Here is a 15,484-nt window from a genome sequence, read left to right as displayed (position 1 = left end):
TTTTTGGCTGAGCTCTAGTAATTTCAAACTGAGGAATTTTCTATCGTCTTCTGAATTTTTGTTCTCATTCCTGTGGGTTTTTCAGTGCAATGCGGACTTTGTATTTCACAGTTTGGGATGGCAGCTTGAGTAGGCTGCTGAAAGCTTCAAGTCTCCAGATGCAGATTTTTTTTTAAAAAATCTTTATTACCAAAAGTTACTCATTAGAAGGTCATCCTACATTTGTATCTTAATGTCCATGTGTAGGAGACTAGTTTTGGTTTTTTCTCGGTATGCGCACAGGCTGGCTGGTTCAGGAATTATTTGAGGGCCAAAGGAGAGTAAGCAGCACTGGTGGCACACTTTGTACCCTTTTGTTTTAAGCTTGTTGCTGAAAGCATATCTTTAAACAGCATATTCCTTTTCTAAAATTTGCACAAATAAAAGGAGTGATCAGTATGATCAGAGCTCAGTTAACTGTTTTATAATACTATTCACTTCAGTATGACTCAGTATAAATCCCAAATATTTTGACTTAACTGAGGTAAAGATGAGACTGAAAACATTTTGTTTAGTTGTTATAATCTTGATGACTCTGAGTAATCTTTACAGTTGGCTGTGAAAGAAATTTATTCCATAGTTTTGCTAGTTCTTTCAAGTATGACTTGTTTTTACCAGTAATGCCTTACTGACCCATTAAGCTTCCAAAGTATTATGGAGAAGGGCATTGATAATACAAGAGGTGCTTTAAAATAATGTCTAGGGGAGGTTCAACTTTCCAAAACAATAACACATAGAAGCTTCTTTATTTAATGCTATGCATAGTCCAAAAACTTGGGGGACCGGAATAATTGGACATCTGTCAAGTGTCAGTTCACTAGGCAAATTTTTACCTATTGAAGTGCATAGATATAATTTGTCCATCTTCCCCCTCCACCATGAAGTTGATGGAAGGGCGGATTTTCTCTTTATTTATTTTACCTTGTAGGATTTGGCTGTCCTACCCTGTCACGTTCAGTATTTCTTCTAAGCTGAGTTAGTGTGAACTAGCACACAGGATTTTTGCCTCTGGCTCATGCATTTTTTGTGTTAGCTCAGGAAGGATGGCTCCAGAGCAAACTAATTCATGCAGTAGCCATATAGCTCACTCACAACTTTAATGCCAGTAACTCATGAAGCAGAATTTTTGCTCACAAGACTCCACAGCTTAGAGGGGGTCACATTACTATGCTGACTCAGCCCTGGGACTTGAAGGAAGATACAAAAATAAACTCACACTTCTGCAAATAGCGCATAAGAGGCTTTTAAAAGTTCAAAAATGAATGAAATATTCAATTTAGAGGGTAAAGATCAGGTGAAATTGGATAAAATGTCAGCGGAATCAATAACAACTCTGAAGTAACTTGGTAATTTCACAAACTCCAGTTAATATATTTCCAGCACATAAAAGTTTTAAACTTTTCACAAAGTCTTAGAAGCCTTAAGGTGAGAGGCTTTGGTTTCAGTGTCCACTAGACACTCCAGTGTACGTTCCTGACTTTAAATAACTTCTCAAGTTTCAGAAGGCTGGGGTATACTATTAAGTACCCCAGATCCTTCTCTAAAAATCCCCAGGATCACTCCACTTTTTAGAGTTGTTTCCCTTTTCAACTGGACAGAGAATTACATTACTAAATTGGGAGCTCTGGCCCAAATTTGAGGGTGGGGGGGAGTCTTCAGTGATCTTCCCACTCCTCCTTGTCAACCTTCCCAGTCCTCAGTCACTGAATTCTCTTCAGTAATCAGTTCCCAACTCTCTCTTCTGAACTGATCCAATGGAATCTATTTGAGCAGCTTGTCACTCAAAGGCTCTCTGACTGTGTGAGGCATTAACCTGTCACAGTCTGTCACATGTTTATACAGCACTTATGAGCTTTTAAAGCAGTCTGTCACACTGAGTTAATATTATTGCCAACAAAATGGTTTAGAAGGAAAGAGATGAGTTAAGAGAACAGAGTGCACAATCTTGCATCGCAGTCTCTGAACCACCCAAAAATATTTTGCATTGGAATGGATGTAAATATTGGCGATTAAATTTTGATGCCAATATAGATTGCCTTAATTGAAATACAACATTTTTAATTCAGTCACTGTGTCTTATAATTGAAATCTTTGTTTAGATTTCTAAGTTTGTTTTTGCCTTGGGTTTTTAGTATTTAGGGCCAAATTGGGAATTTCATGAATGAACTCCCATCTGTTTCTCCCCCCCCTTTTTTTTTTTTAATACCACATGTGGGGCCATGTTTGGATCAGGAACACAGCCTAAGGCTTTAAGGTTGTTGGGTTCCCCCCCCCCCCCTACTTACTGTTGCCCCATGGAGCTGACTTTAAATAACTTCTCAAGTTTCAGAAGGCTGGGATATACTACCAAGTACCTCAGATCCTTCTATAAAACCCTCAGGATCATTCCATTTTTTAGAGTTGTTTCCCTTTTCAACTGGGCAGGAATTACTAAATTAGGAGCTCTGGCCCAAATTTGGGGGGGGGGGGGGGGGGTCCTTTTTTTTTAGTAAACATACAGGTATGTGTTTGGCCCTACAGGCAAGAAGCGGCTGTGTAGGAAAAATGATGGGAGGAAGAGGCTTGAACTCTTCCCCCTCCCCAAGTGCTGTGGATTTGACCTGAATTGGAGTTCCATGTGCCCAGTTTTTAAAATATACAAACTGTTTGAGAGGCCATTTACAGAATTCGAGTGCTGCGTATGATTTCATTCTTAGCAGAGGTGATGTGGTACCAACATGCTTCCACTGTGTGACTGTATTTGTCTCAAGTAATATTAAACCCTTTTAAAAGAAATAGCCATTGAACATGGTCATAATGAAAATGGATGCACAAGAGTGTTGTGTCCCTTTGTAATAACAAAGAAAGAAACAAAAATGCACATCACTGCTTCTGATTGTTGAATTGTTTTGGAACTATTGCAAGAATGTAGGCCAGTAATAGCTGGCATCAGATACGACTCCTGCTGTATCAGCATGTAGCTTTTATTACTTTGCGGGTTGAACAGGGACAAAACGCTCAAAAGACTGGTTGCTTGCAGAAACTCAAGAAAAATTAAGACATAGAAAGGGGAGGGTTGGAGAGATCTGTAAAAAAGAGTGAGAGCGAGAAATGTTATGGTTATTAAATATTTCAGCCTTCTGTAAACTGATCAGTTCCAAGTACACTGGTAATTATTATCTGATCATGGAGCTTTTTATATTTGAAAATATGCAGTTCAGACTACCATTTTAAAGCATAAATGGATCTTTTATTTTAAAACTTCTGATATGGCAAATACAATAATTTTTGCTGGTTATCAGAAAAACCGATGTAGCAGGAGAGAGGAAATGTGGGGAGGGAAGAAATATTTTTATGCTGGGCTTCATATTGAAAGAAAATCTTGCGTTGTGCTGCAAAGCAAAGTTGGTTGTTGCAGTTAATCTAGGCGCCTTCTATAAGTCAAACTGTGCATTCAGTGGCAGGACCATGCCTGGCAAGATGGAGAATGGCAGAAGTCATATGAAAAAGCAGGACAGATGCTGAATTGCAAGTAGCGAGAAACTAGACAGAAGTAGGCTACTGAACCCCTGTTCTTTGGGCTCTCAGTGGTGGGAGAGCAGCTTGAGGACGGAGGGGTTTGTAAGGATGGAGTAAAGTATCAAGTGGAGATGAAGAATTGCTTTTCTACTTGCTGCTTCTGTGCTTGAAATCTGTCCTTCTTCCTACCCTCTGAGCCCCTTTGCTGCTACAACCCATTTAAGACTGCCACTTCAGTGTCTAGGTTTGCTCTGAGGAAAGGATACCAGTGAGGGGGAGGGACGGTGGCTCAGTGGTAGAGCATCTGCTTGGGAAGCAGAAGGTCCCAGGTTCAATCCCTGGCATCTCCAAAAAAGGGTCCAGGCAAATAGGTGTGAGAAACCTCAGCTTGAGACCCTGGAGAGCCGCTGCCAGTCTGAGAAGACAATACTGACTTTGATGGACCAAAGGTCTGATTCAGTATAAGGCAGCTTCATATGTTCAGTGTTCAATCTGCAAACAATTTAATCAGTAATTTGCTGTTAGGAGGAAAAATTGAAAATTTAAGCTGTTTTGTATTTTGGTGTTGATAAAGCCAGTTTGGTATAGTGGTTAAAGTGTGTGAACTCTTATTTGGGAGAACTGAGTTTGATTCCCCACTCCTCCACTTGCAGCTGCTGGAATGGCCTGGGGTCAGCCATAGCTCTCACAGAGCTGTCCTTGAAAGGCAGCTTCTGTGAGAGCCCTTTCAGCCCCACTTGCCTCACAGAGGGTGTCTGTTGTGGGGGAGGAAGGTAAAGGAGATTGTGAGCCACTCTGAGACTCAGAGTGAAGGGTGGGGTATAAATCCAATATCATCATCTTCTAAAAAGAGTTTCTTAAGCTTTTATTTTTAAGTGCACAAAGAATGCAAATGGATGGATGAGTAAAGTTGAGTGAGTAGTAAATCCTGTTGTGGAAGCACTCACCACATTTTTGGTGTGTATATAGGCAGTCTTCTCTTCGGGAATCAAGCTCAGGAAAAAAAACAATTCTGCCTGTTTCCAGCAGAAGTCAGTTTTAACTTGCCAGTGTCATTTAATAGCACGGAATTATCTCTCTTGAACAGTTTTCAGTCTTTTCAAACATTTAAAAAGCGTTCTGTTGAATGCATGTAAACGCTGTGTTTTTAAATGCAGCTGACCTGATATTCAGCTGTAGGGAAAAGAAATGTGTACTTAGCAGCATTCCAATTGCTGATTAGTATAAATGTAATTTGCAATGTAAAGATCGGCAGGGAAAGACAAAACTTGCTCCACGTGAGAAAAATACACCTTGGCTCCCGTTTTTATTTAAGCCAGTGTGATGCAGTAGTTAAGAGTGTCAGTCTGGGACCTTGGAAACTGAAGTTCACATTCCCACTCAACCATGAAGCTCACTGAGTGAATTTGGACCACCACTCCCAGTATCCCTCAACCTGTTCTACCGAGCTGAGAACAAAATGCTGAGTGGGTCAAGAACCATGCATTCTGCCCAAAGCCCAGTGTATGCACCTTTTTATGCTAAACTGGATACAAACTATTAGTTATGACAATATTTATTTTAAAAGTATATTTCTAGATCCTATTATTTGGCTTTTGACTAAGGCTGTGGCAGTTACATGCATTCGCAATTTTGGATCTGTCCAAATTACTAAAGGGATTTTGGAGAGGGTATGATTTTTAAAGTGGAGTATGGATGGGATTTGTTGAACCTTCTTCTTGGTGATGGCTCACTTATCTGCTGTGATTTTTTCCCTCCTCCTGGGCTTGCATGGACTCCCCCCCCCCCACCACACACATTTATTTTATTTTAATTTATTATTATTTTATTAATTTAATTTATATCCTACCCTCCCCACCAAAGGCAGGCTCAGGGCGGCTCACAAACCAAGGGTCGACACAAACGCATTAGTGTGACCAATACAATAAACAACAATAAAAACATAAAACCAATTTAAAACAATCGCATGTGCTACTATCATAATTTCAGGCAGCGATTTAAATTCTGGGGGTTAGCTATACTCAGAGGTCTCAGAATCGCCACAGCACAGTGAAGTAGGCCATTGGTGGTGTTCTTATGGGCCAGTCCCATTGCTGCACATTTATTGTTCTTGGGGCAGAGCAAAGTTTAAACAGGAGCTTCTCCTACAATAATCTCTGTTTGGACACAGTATCATATGAGTTAGAAAGAATATATGATGTCTTATGGGAGAAAACCTTTGTCTAAGTATTCCAAGAGAGCTTTGATGACCTGAGTAAAAGAGCAAGCAATTTACTTGGATTTGTCTGTATAGTTGGACTTCAGTGATGTTGCAACATAGGAGGGGAGAGGAAGGACTTTCCACAAACACAACAACTCTCCCAGCAGTAGGAAGTGGTCTGCTTATCCTTAAAAGGTTTGGCATTGCACAATGCATAGTGATGCCAAGTAGGGATAAGCATGTGCAGCTTTAGCAGGCATTTGAAGTTTTGGAAGTTGGTTGCATGGCATTTTGAATGCTAATTTAATTTTCCCCCTCTCTGCAGATAACAACAAGGGAAGACATAAATTCAAAGCAGGGAACAACCGTCAAGACCGAACTGGAGCCAGAGGTGTTTCGGCCAAATCTTAGTGACCCCAGTGAATTGCTACAAGTGGAACAAATTGAAAAGGTATGAAATGAGAAAGCTATGGCATTCATCACAGTGCTGTGGTAGAACACTTTCCAGCAGCATTAAGTGTTACTGCCAAAAGCGAAACTATAACAGCAGTCTTCTCCTTTTTCGTGAAAATGGTGGTAAAAACTAGAGAGTAAAAAGCAATTATGTATAAAAAAATGTATTTAATATGAAATGGTTGTTTCTAAAATTGTAGCTGGTGTACAGATGAATTAAGAATAGGTATTATCCTGAATTACTGTTCCAGTTTCTTCTGGGCCAATATGGTGACATTAAAGTGCTGGGCTAGGACTTGGGAGACCTGTGTCAAATACCTGCTCAGCCATGAAGCGTATAGGTGCTCTTGGATTAATTATTCTCTCTTTCAGCCCAGGCGACCTCACAGAGTAGTAGTTGTGATGTTAAAATATAGGAAGGGAAAACTATTTCTGCTGCCTTGAACTTCCCAAAGGAAATGTAGGATAAAAACATGCCCAATACATTTTTGCTGCTTTTAACTGCGTATAGTTTTTAACAACTACAACTATGGAACTATCTCAGTTTAGCCTCTTCTCAAACCTCATAAAGAGAAGTTTGTTTATTTAAAATATTTCCAGTAACCAATATCAATTTCCATCTCTTGCATATATTTGATTCTCATCAGTGCCCAAAGTTATATAAAAGGCATCCAGCCACAAAAATGAAATTATTTTGAATTTGTCACTAGATCTAGGCTTATTTTGACATCTTTGGGGGGCATGTGCATACTATATGCTAATAGGATTTCTGTGTTGCACTTCTATGAGACATGGATACGACTGCCTTCACATTTTAATTTGCTCTCATAAAAATGGTAAGGAAGTCTCAGGAGATAAGGGCTATAATACCGCTTCTTGCTTCCAAAGTATAAAACAAGAATCTAAAAAGTTTGGGTGGCATTCACTGAGTTCTCTCATCCTGCAAATATGCTGATATAGAATACTATCCTAGGCACAAGCTTGTAGCTACAGGGTGGGGCTGTGGGGGCCCTGCTCCTGATTCTTGCTGGGGTGCCCCAGACATTACCTCCCTCCCTCCCCTGCTGCCACCACGGTTTGAGGGGTCATGGGGGTGAAAACTGCTGCCTCTCCCACACCATTTAAACAGCTCGCCAGCCAAAGGCATCAGTAAAAATGTATGGTATACCCTTATTCCTGAACACTCACTATCTTCAGTATTATGTTTGTGGCTTTTTTTAAAAAAAAATTGTGTCTGTATTTTATTAGCTTTCAAAGTGTCTTCCACCTCGAACTATTGGGTATCCATGGACCCTTGTCTACAGTACTGCAAAGCATGGCATGAGCTTGAAAACACTCTACAGAACGATGATAGGATTGGACACCCCAGTACTTATGGTTATCAAAGACAGTGATGGACAGGTATGAACACTGCAGTATACATTCTCTTTGATTTCTATTCACCCTCCACTACTACCTCCCACAGTTTGTTTTAAGACAGTCAGATTGTGGCTACAGGTTATCTTAATCACATCAAAAGTAGTAAGAAGTCAGCCTGACTCCAGTTCAGAATTCTGAAGCTCCCCAAAGTTAGTCAGAGAATGCTGGTGGGGATTGCATACTGATATATAAGAAGCAGGACTTCTAGCTGCCTTTATACTATCTACACTTTGTTATTTATCTCTCCTAATAGCCCCACAAGAACTGAGAGTAGGAGGTGTAGTGACAGCTGGCTGCAAAAGGTTAGATGAGAACAGTGGAAGGGAACAAGGGGGCTGTCTGTCTTCTGTCTCTATTCTCTTTCTGATTATTACTAATTCAAAGATGCTAGCAGGATCATCATCAGGCAATAGTGAAGGTGACATTACTAGCCAGTGCTGCTAGAAACTCTTGCACTAGGAAATATATCTTTTTCTGATACACTCCCTACCTTACTGGAAGAACTAGCATCTGGAATCGTCTTTATGGCCTCATCTCTGATAGTTTCATTTGAGATTTTTTACTGAGATGAGGTGTTGACTCTTTCATTAAGTGTTGTGTGTTTATCTTAATATAGTAGATAGAAGTCAACTGAGCTGAACTGGAATCAGTAGGAATTTCTTTAGTTAAAGTCTAAATACAGGTCTGAGTCTAAATACAAGATGGGGAATGCCATAATTACCAGACTATTTTTCTTTTAAATAGATTTTTGGTGCCCTGGCTTCTGAACCCTTTAAAGTCAGTGATGGTTTTTATGGCACTGGAGAAACCTTCCTTTTTACTTTTGCTCCAGATTTTGAGGTAAGGACGTAGCATTTAAATACTCTGGAAAAAACTTAAATGGTTGCTTTCTGGGCTGTATTTCTAACCCAAGACAAATTTCAAATGTATCTTGGGGTGAAGAAAAGGTTCCACAAGACAGTTTTTTGTAGCAGCAAAAGTCATTGTGTTCCACAGTATCCAAACAACCATTGCCTAAAAATATGTTTTAAACCCCCAGAAGTTTGATGTTTTCCTGTAAAAATTATGAAAGTTAGTTTGCTTTCTAGTGTTGCTAATCTTGTTTGTGCTGCAGTATATTTCTTACCAATTTGTGGGCAAGTAAAATCCTCTAGTAGAAACCCAAGTTACTATTCTTTATTACGATCAACCAAAATGACAGAAAACAGTGTGGTTGGTCATAAGAAGGAGTTTTATACAGTTTCTCCTTTTGGATTTTGCTTTGGACCAGTGTGGCTACATACAGCCTCTTTCTGTTTTGTGGCAAGGTGACTGTTTTCCAGGTTATCAAAAAGAGCTGTATCTCTCCAGATCACTTAAAATGCCTTTTTTTGCATCACAGTATGTTATACTGATTGCATTTAAAAAGCACCTCGGTGACAAAAGGAATAATTCTGCCTATTATATGCTTCATGTGCTTTATTTGTTCACCTTCTAAAAAAACCAAACACCTCTGCAAGTGGTATGTGGCTATAGTTTGGAGACATTGTTTGTTAATATTCAGGTCCTAAAAAATAAAAAGTTATTCACTCTTGACTAGCAACACAAGTTTGTAATAGAAGGCTCAGTGTAAGAGGGCTTTCCAGTTACTTGTGAATGCAACATTTTTAAATTGATCTTGAGTGGAAGTAGAGAGTGCTTTTTAAAGTCTGTTTCTTGCTTTGATTTTCTTGAATTTGTTTCAGGTTTTCTTTTGGAGAAACATTTTACACAAGGAAAAGAGCCAGTTTGGTGTAGTGGTTAAGTGTGCGGACTCTTATCTGGGAGAACCGGGTTTGATTCCCCACTCCTCCACTTGCACCTGCTAGCATGGCCTTGGGTCAGCCATAGCTCTGGCAGAGGTTGTCCTTGAAAGGGCAGCTGCTGTGAGAGCCCTCTCAAGCCCCACCCACCTCACAGGGTGTCTGTTGTGGGGGAGGAAGGTAAAGGAGATTGTGAGCCGCTCTGAGACTCTTCGGAGTGGAGGGCGGGATATAAATCCAATATCATCATCTTCTTCTTATAGCTTACCTTAATGTCCACAGTTACTGATTAATATGTAATGTGTATGTATAAAGCAGAACACAATGATGCTGTTTTGACAATAACTTCCTTGAATCTGTGTGTTCTAATTAGAAATTCAGCTGGACTGGAGACAATATGTTCTTCATTAAAGGAGACATGGATGCCCTAGCTTTTGGTGGTGGAGGGTGAGTAATGAATTTCTCTGTTTATTGAATTGATTTACTCTTCATGTAAAGTCTTCATAGAATCATCATGCTAATAATGATTTACCTTCACATATCGAATACTGAAATATCAGTCACTATAAATACATACCTTTGAACATCATTTATATTCTTGCCGAAGACTCTTTTAAAGAGGTTTTCTCTAAATACTATCAATTTCTCTTTTTTTCTTGTTCCCACATACCTTGGAGAAGTGTCCTACACTTCCTAATATCTTCCAAGGAGTCTTACAAACACTTGGGAGCTCTCCTTCCCCCAGCTAGGTCTGAGATGCTATTCACTTCTTTCTTTTGTTCATTATCAGTGTACACAGAACTTTTAATTGTTCACTTATCCTGGCAAGGGTAGATATTAATGATTTTTGAGGGAGAGTAAGAAATGAAAATAATATATTTAAAAGGATCTCTTCTCCTTCTGTTTTCTTAGGTTTTTCCTCTTTTGGCTTTCCCGAACTCCTAGCTATCTCACCAGACTCCATTTTTCTCACTTTACAATTAGCACTTCCTCTTGATATGTAGAACTGGTGTAGTGTAGTGCAAGGATGTATACTGTCCCAAAATTTTGAAGTAATATGTTTTCATTCGGGGAAGGGGGTTTGAAATATTTGCAGTACTTGCTTACCTATCAAACCTACAATTAAAACTTTGTCACTGAACTTTTTAACAGTGGATTTTCACATACCAGTAGCATATCACATCTCTAGCATATTGGCCAGAGGACTGGATTAGCAAGTTCCTGACTTCAATCTCATCTTTACCTTGAACTGCTTCACTAACAGTAACAGGCAGAAGCTCTGTTTTAACAGGATATTTTTAAAGTGAACATATTGCTTAAAATATTGTCTTGTTTACACACAGCTTACTTTCAGTAACAAAGCCAACTTTCTAAAAATACTTGATGGGTACTCAGAAAGGGTGTCCATGGGTGCCACTGAAGGACCACTGCACTTGGTGGCCTCAGCCACATTTTTCTTATCTCAGCTTCTCGTGTAATATGGGGATATCATCATATTGATATCATTGCCTGCAAATATAACGCTGCTTCTATTCCATCCCTCAGCCACAGGTTTTTGTGATGGCTTTCAGTTACAAGAACATAGCACAATAAAACCTGAAAATGTCTCATTTAAACAATTAGCTACACTGTTGACAGCCAATAGCCAACTAGAGAATCTACAGTTATACAACAGTAATTATGTAAGGCAAACTACATAACTACATGCAATTCTTAACTAAGCAAACTATGCAATTCAAAATTTTCAGAAATATGAGTCTGTAGTATTCCACCATTCAAATGTTAATTTATACCCTATCCATACCGTATCCGTAGTGGGATTGGAGCTTTGTTCAACGTTTGTGGACTATGTTGGAATTAATTGTCTGATGAAGATAATTGCACAAACTGGTGACCAGATCTAGAAGCGGTGTTATATAACTTCAAAAATATCCTGTGAGTTTCTGGAACCTGGAATTGCTGAAGCAAGTCCTGGCTGTCTACAAAGTTAAGTTCATCCTAGTCACAAACACTTGGACTGCTGGCTTGATCTGCATAAGGTTCCATAGGATATTATTTGGACTGTGGTATACTACATTGATATATGGACTTTGATTTATTAGTATTGGGACTGTTCTGATTCTGGACTGTTTAATTTTTTAATGTTTGAATTGAATTGATTACGGTATGAACAATTAGGGTATGAATTAACATTTGAATGGTGAAATAATACAGAATCACATTTTTGAAAATATTTTATTGCATAGTTTGCTTAATTAAGTGTGCCTTACATGGGTGTTTCCCTTCGGAATTGACAACCAGTAGCAACATCAAAACGAGAGTGCAAAAATATTATCACAGAAACTACACAAAGGCTGGAATAAACAAAGATCCAGCAGCAAGGAAGGCATTTGAAAGACAAGATTTCTGTACAGAAATGTGTCCTCATCTCAGTATAATGGAGTAGGATAATATATGTGAAATGCTTTGAATATTGTACAGTATTAAGTGTGAAGGTAAGTAATATAAGTAAAACTATTCATGCTTGTAGTTTTCTGCTTCCATCTTTACCCTAATGATTCCCAAATCTGATCCTAGATGAGAAACTGCTTTCAGATGGAGCTACAAGTTAAATGCTCAAGCTGGGATGAAATTCAAATAAGTTTTTGTCCAGTTACAATTCTCTATGCTTTTTATTAATGAAATGTGGGGAACTAAATATTTTTATCTGTATTACAGGGGTGAATTTGCACTGTGGCTTGATGGAGATCTCTACCATGGAAGAAGTCATTCTTGTAAAACATTTGGAAATCGCACTCTTTCTAAGAAAGAAGACTTCATTATACAAGACATTGAAATATGGGGCTTTGAATAAATATAAACTGCTTCTACAAAAGGTTGTCCCAAACCTGTCACGAATCAGTGCAGCTCCAAAAGCCCTTAAAGCAATATAATGCAGCATTTTTTGTTTGCGATGCCTTTCAAAATTCTCTGCATGGCCATCCAGATACCTTTTTAGATAAGCAGTGTGTGTTGAGGTGGGGATGTCTACTGTGGTCTGGATCCTTTTTCATCAGCCTGTCATATTTTGGAAGTCCATAAGCCATCTTTATACTTCATTTGAGAATGCAGCTTGCAATTTTCATGTGAGTTCTTATCCCTCTTTTCCCTCCACTCATCTAAAAATCTCTTTTTCCGGTAGGGTGGGTTCACTGAAGGTGCTTTTAAACCTAATGGAGTATGTCTCTGTGGGCCTAAGAGAATGAAGAGTTTGAATTCATCAGCAGTAATTAGTCCAGGCCAATAGTAGAAATAATTAAATTGATGCCACTCATTAGAATGAAAGGGTACATCCATGCTCAGCGGTGCCACTTCTTCTGTTCATGCCTACAGAGTTCCTGTCAGTTTTTATACTAAAAACATAGCTGCCCCAATGATTGTATTGAAATATTTTGCACATATGCTGTTAATGATCTGCAGGCTTGGGACAAATAGTGGGCAAAGCTTGAGCTACGTGGTCAAAATGAATACAATAGCAAAGGAATGTGAGGGCTCCACTGCATTAATCAGATAAAGGAAGCAAAACTCAGTGGATGAACTGGAGCTATAGCAGGGCATTACATGTACTAAGACTATGAAACATGCATTTTTTCCAATCAGCGTAAAGTGTCAGATATATCTATATATATCTCTATATAAGCTGTTTTATAGTTCTGTTGTAGCCTCGTACATCATCTCTGAAAATTACTCCTGTCCAAAAATGAAAAAAAATAGGTGTGGTGTTCTTTTTAATCTCTTTTTTTCCCCTCATTTTGAGTGGATCTATGTTGTAAGCTGCAGTTAGCACCAGCTCTAATACAATGGGGTAATGTTCTCTAGGTAGACATCGTAATTTAGTAGACTTGTAATATGCAAACTTACTGTTCTGTGACCTCAAGAAAAAAAAGACAGGCTATAATACAGTAAATCAGTAGCTCTTGTCCACTTTTGTAGGAAAATGGAGAAGCCATTGTGGCAATAATCACTCAGCAACCATTTGTTTCAAAGCTTAATTCTATGTTTATGCAAAAACAAACAAAAAAATTAAAATGCTGTTAAGTGTGACAGTGAATGACTTTGTGCTGAAATCTCAGCTGTTCCAGATGAACGTTGTATATATTCTCTTGTAAATTAATGTTTAAAAAGTAGTTTTCTTATTTTAGAAAGGAACAAAGTGTTGATTGACGGGTTGCTTCTAGCACTTTAAATTATTCTAGAAATGGAATAAAAAGCCAAACAGTTTGGCTTAAATAAATAGCTATAGTTGTACAGTACGTTGCTTTATCCAGTTCTTTCAAAAGTTTGACCACTTATTGGAAGGATGCTTACTGCTATGGGAAAGGGGCAGATATCTATAATATGCTAATGCTCAATATGGCTAAAGATACAGGACATCATTTTCAGTCTTTCAGTGTATAGCTCTTTACTCCTGTTAGAACTTAGTATAGTATATGTAGATTCAATGTTTACAAACAAAAGGAGCTGTAAATAAATTAAAATGGCTTTTTCTCCCCTTTGGTCTTCCACAGCAGTATTATTGTCTTTGTGGGTTTAAGACTAATTAAAAACAATCCTGTAATGGATTTTAAGTACTATAAGGTCATAGTGATATATAGCAAATAAATCTAAATAAGTGTAACATGAAACTTGAGTTGGGCTTTATTTAGACACAAGAGTGTTTCCTGAAGGGCCACTATATTTTCTCGCTATTTTCATACTAATAGTGTTGTTTAATCTATTATGTTGAATGAAATTTTAATAGATGGTGTAAATGTTGTTTTAACCCTCTGGGATAGTACTTAAGGCCTTAGCATACTTAATGGATAATGTACTAGATTTTAGTCCAACACTGCTTAGCCATATTCTCAGTGGCTGATTTTGAGGAAGACTTATGTTTTCAGCTACATCTGTAAAGTCAAAACAGTAGATAGATGTACAGACACATGGGGGTGTTGACAGTTGATTCCCTTAAACTTTGTACTGTTGGCTCCTTTCCTACACCTGATATTCCATGTATATATTTTAGGATTGCTTAGCAAATTACTATGAGTTGTCTGGACCAATGGCAACAAGATTTGGTTTGCTCATTGTCCTTCCTATTTGTGCAGCCTGCTAGGGAAGACTACTGTTTAATATTGGAACAACATTAGTATTGGGAATTCAGAGCTAATGTAGTTCTGTAGCTGTGCTGTAGAACTTCAGATGAGGAGTTTGATGCTTCTGTTTCTAGTTGCTGAGATCTGTTTTTGTTAACAGCTACAGGTGAACTCAGATAAACACTAAGATGTAAGTCGTGCTGAAATTCCTTGATACAAGAATTATTAGGAAAGGCATGATAACACTATCTTTTCATACAAATGCAGGGTGAGGCCATCTATAGAATACTGTGTGTGGTTCTAGTTATTCCATCTCAAAAAGGGTACTGGAGTGCTGTGACTGGGGGAAGAATATTATACTTCGCCCTTCGCTACCCGAAGGAGTCTCAGAGCAGCTTACAATTTCCTCCCCCTTTGCTTTCCCACAACAAGCATCCTGTGAGGTAGGTGGTGTTGAGGGAGAGAGCTCTCCAAGAACTGCTCTTGAGCAGAACAGCTCAGAGAGTTATGACTGACCTAAGGTCACTCCAGCAATTGAATGTGGAGGAATGGGAATCAAACTCTGTTCTCTTGGATAAGTGTCCACACTTAACCACTACACCAAACTGAGGGGGAAGGGAGTGGCAGTTTAAGAACAGAGGGCTGTGTCTATGGCTAAGTTGTTGCAGATTCTCACAAAATATCATTCATTTGTAGAATTTACTGTTACAAGATGTGATGTCCACAGAATGAGTTTTAGCAACTGTGTCCTTGGTGTGTCCGAAATGTGTGCTCCTAGAACACTGAAGTTAATGTCTTCCTTTATAAAAGTGAAATGTGATATGATACTGTGTTCTTCTGAAAGCAGGATATTCAGTCATTGGGTCTTTTTTTTCAGAAACAGTTTCTTTTTGTTATTTTTGTAGTATTTTGGAGGCTGGTCCTGCAGCAAACAATACAAGAAGCTCAGTACAAAAAAAAAAGTTACTGTCCTGAGAGAA

At 38.6% G+C, this 15,484-nt stretch overlaps 1 protein-coding gene across 6 annotated transcripts in view; it reads left to right on the top strand.

Annotated features, from left to right (window-relative positions):
* The window catches only part of OXR1 (oxidation resistance 1), a 280,211-nt gene extending 266,157 nt beyond the window's left edge, over nucleotides 1–14,054 (top strand). For all 6 annotated transcript variants that reach the window (XM_060243329.1, XM_060243330.1, XM_060243332.1 and 3 more), the window contains 5 exons: nucleotides 6,063–6,188; nucleotides 7,439–7,591; nucleotides 8,354–8,449; nucleotides 9,764–9,837; nucleotides 12,109–14,054. In XM_060243329.1, coding sequence (XP_060099312.1) covers nucleotides 6,063–6,188; nucleotides 7,439–7,591; nucleotides 8,354–8,449; nucleotides 9,764–9,837; nucleotides 12,109–12,244 — 585 coding nt within the window. In that variant the 3' untranslated portion in view covers nucleotides 12,245–14,054. The remainder of the gene's footprint in view (nucleotides 1–6,062; nucleotides 6,189–7,438; nucleotides 7,592–8,353; nucleotides 8,450–9,763; nucleotides 9,838–12,108) is intronic.
* The last annotated feature ends 1,430 nt before the right edge of the window (nucleotides 14,055–15,484 follow it).

This window comes from Heteronotia binoei, chromosome 7, assembly GCF_032191835.1.
Source record: "Heteronotia binoei isolate CCM8104 ecotype False Entrance Well chromosome 7, APGP_CSIRO_Hbin_v1, whole genome shotgun sequence".
NCBI classification, from domain to species: domain Eukaryota; kingdom Metazoa; phylum Chordata; class Lepidosauria; order Squamata; family Gekkonidae; genus Heteronotia; species Heteronotia binoei.
Note: the sequence above shows the minus strand (reverse complement) of the source record. Positions and strands in the feature narration are given on the sequence as shown.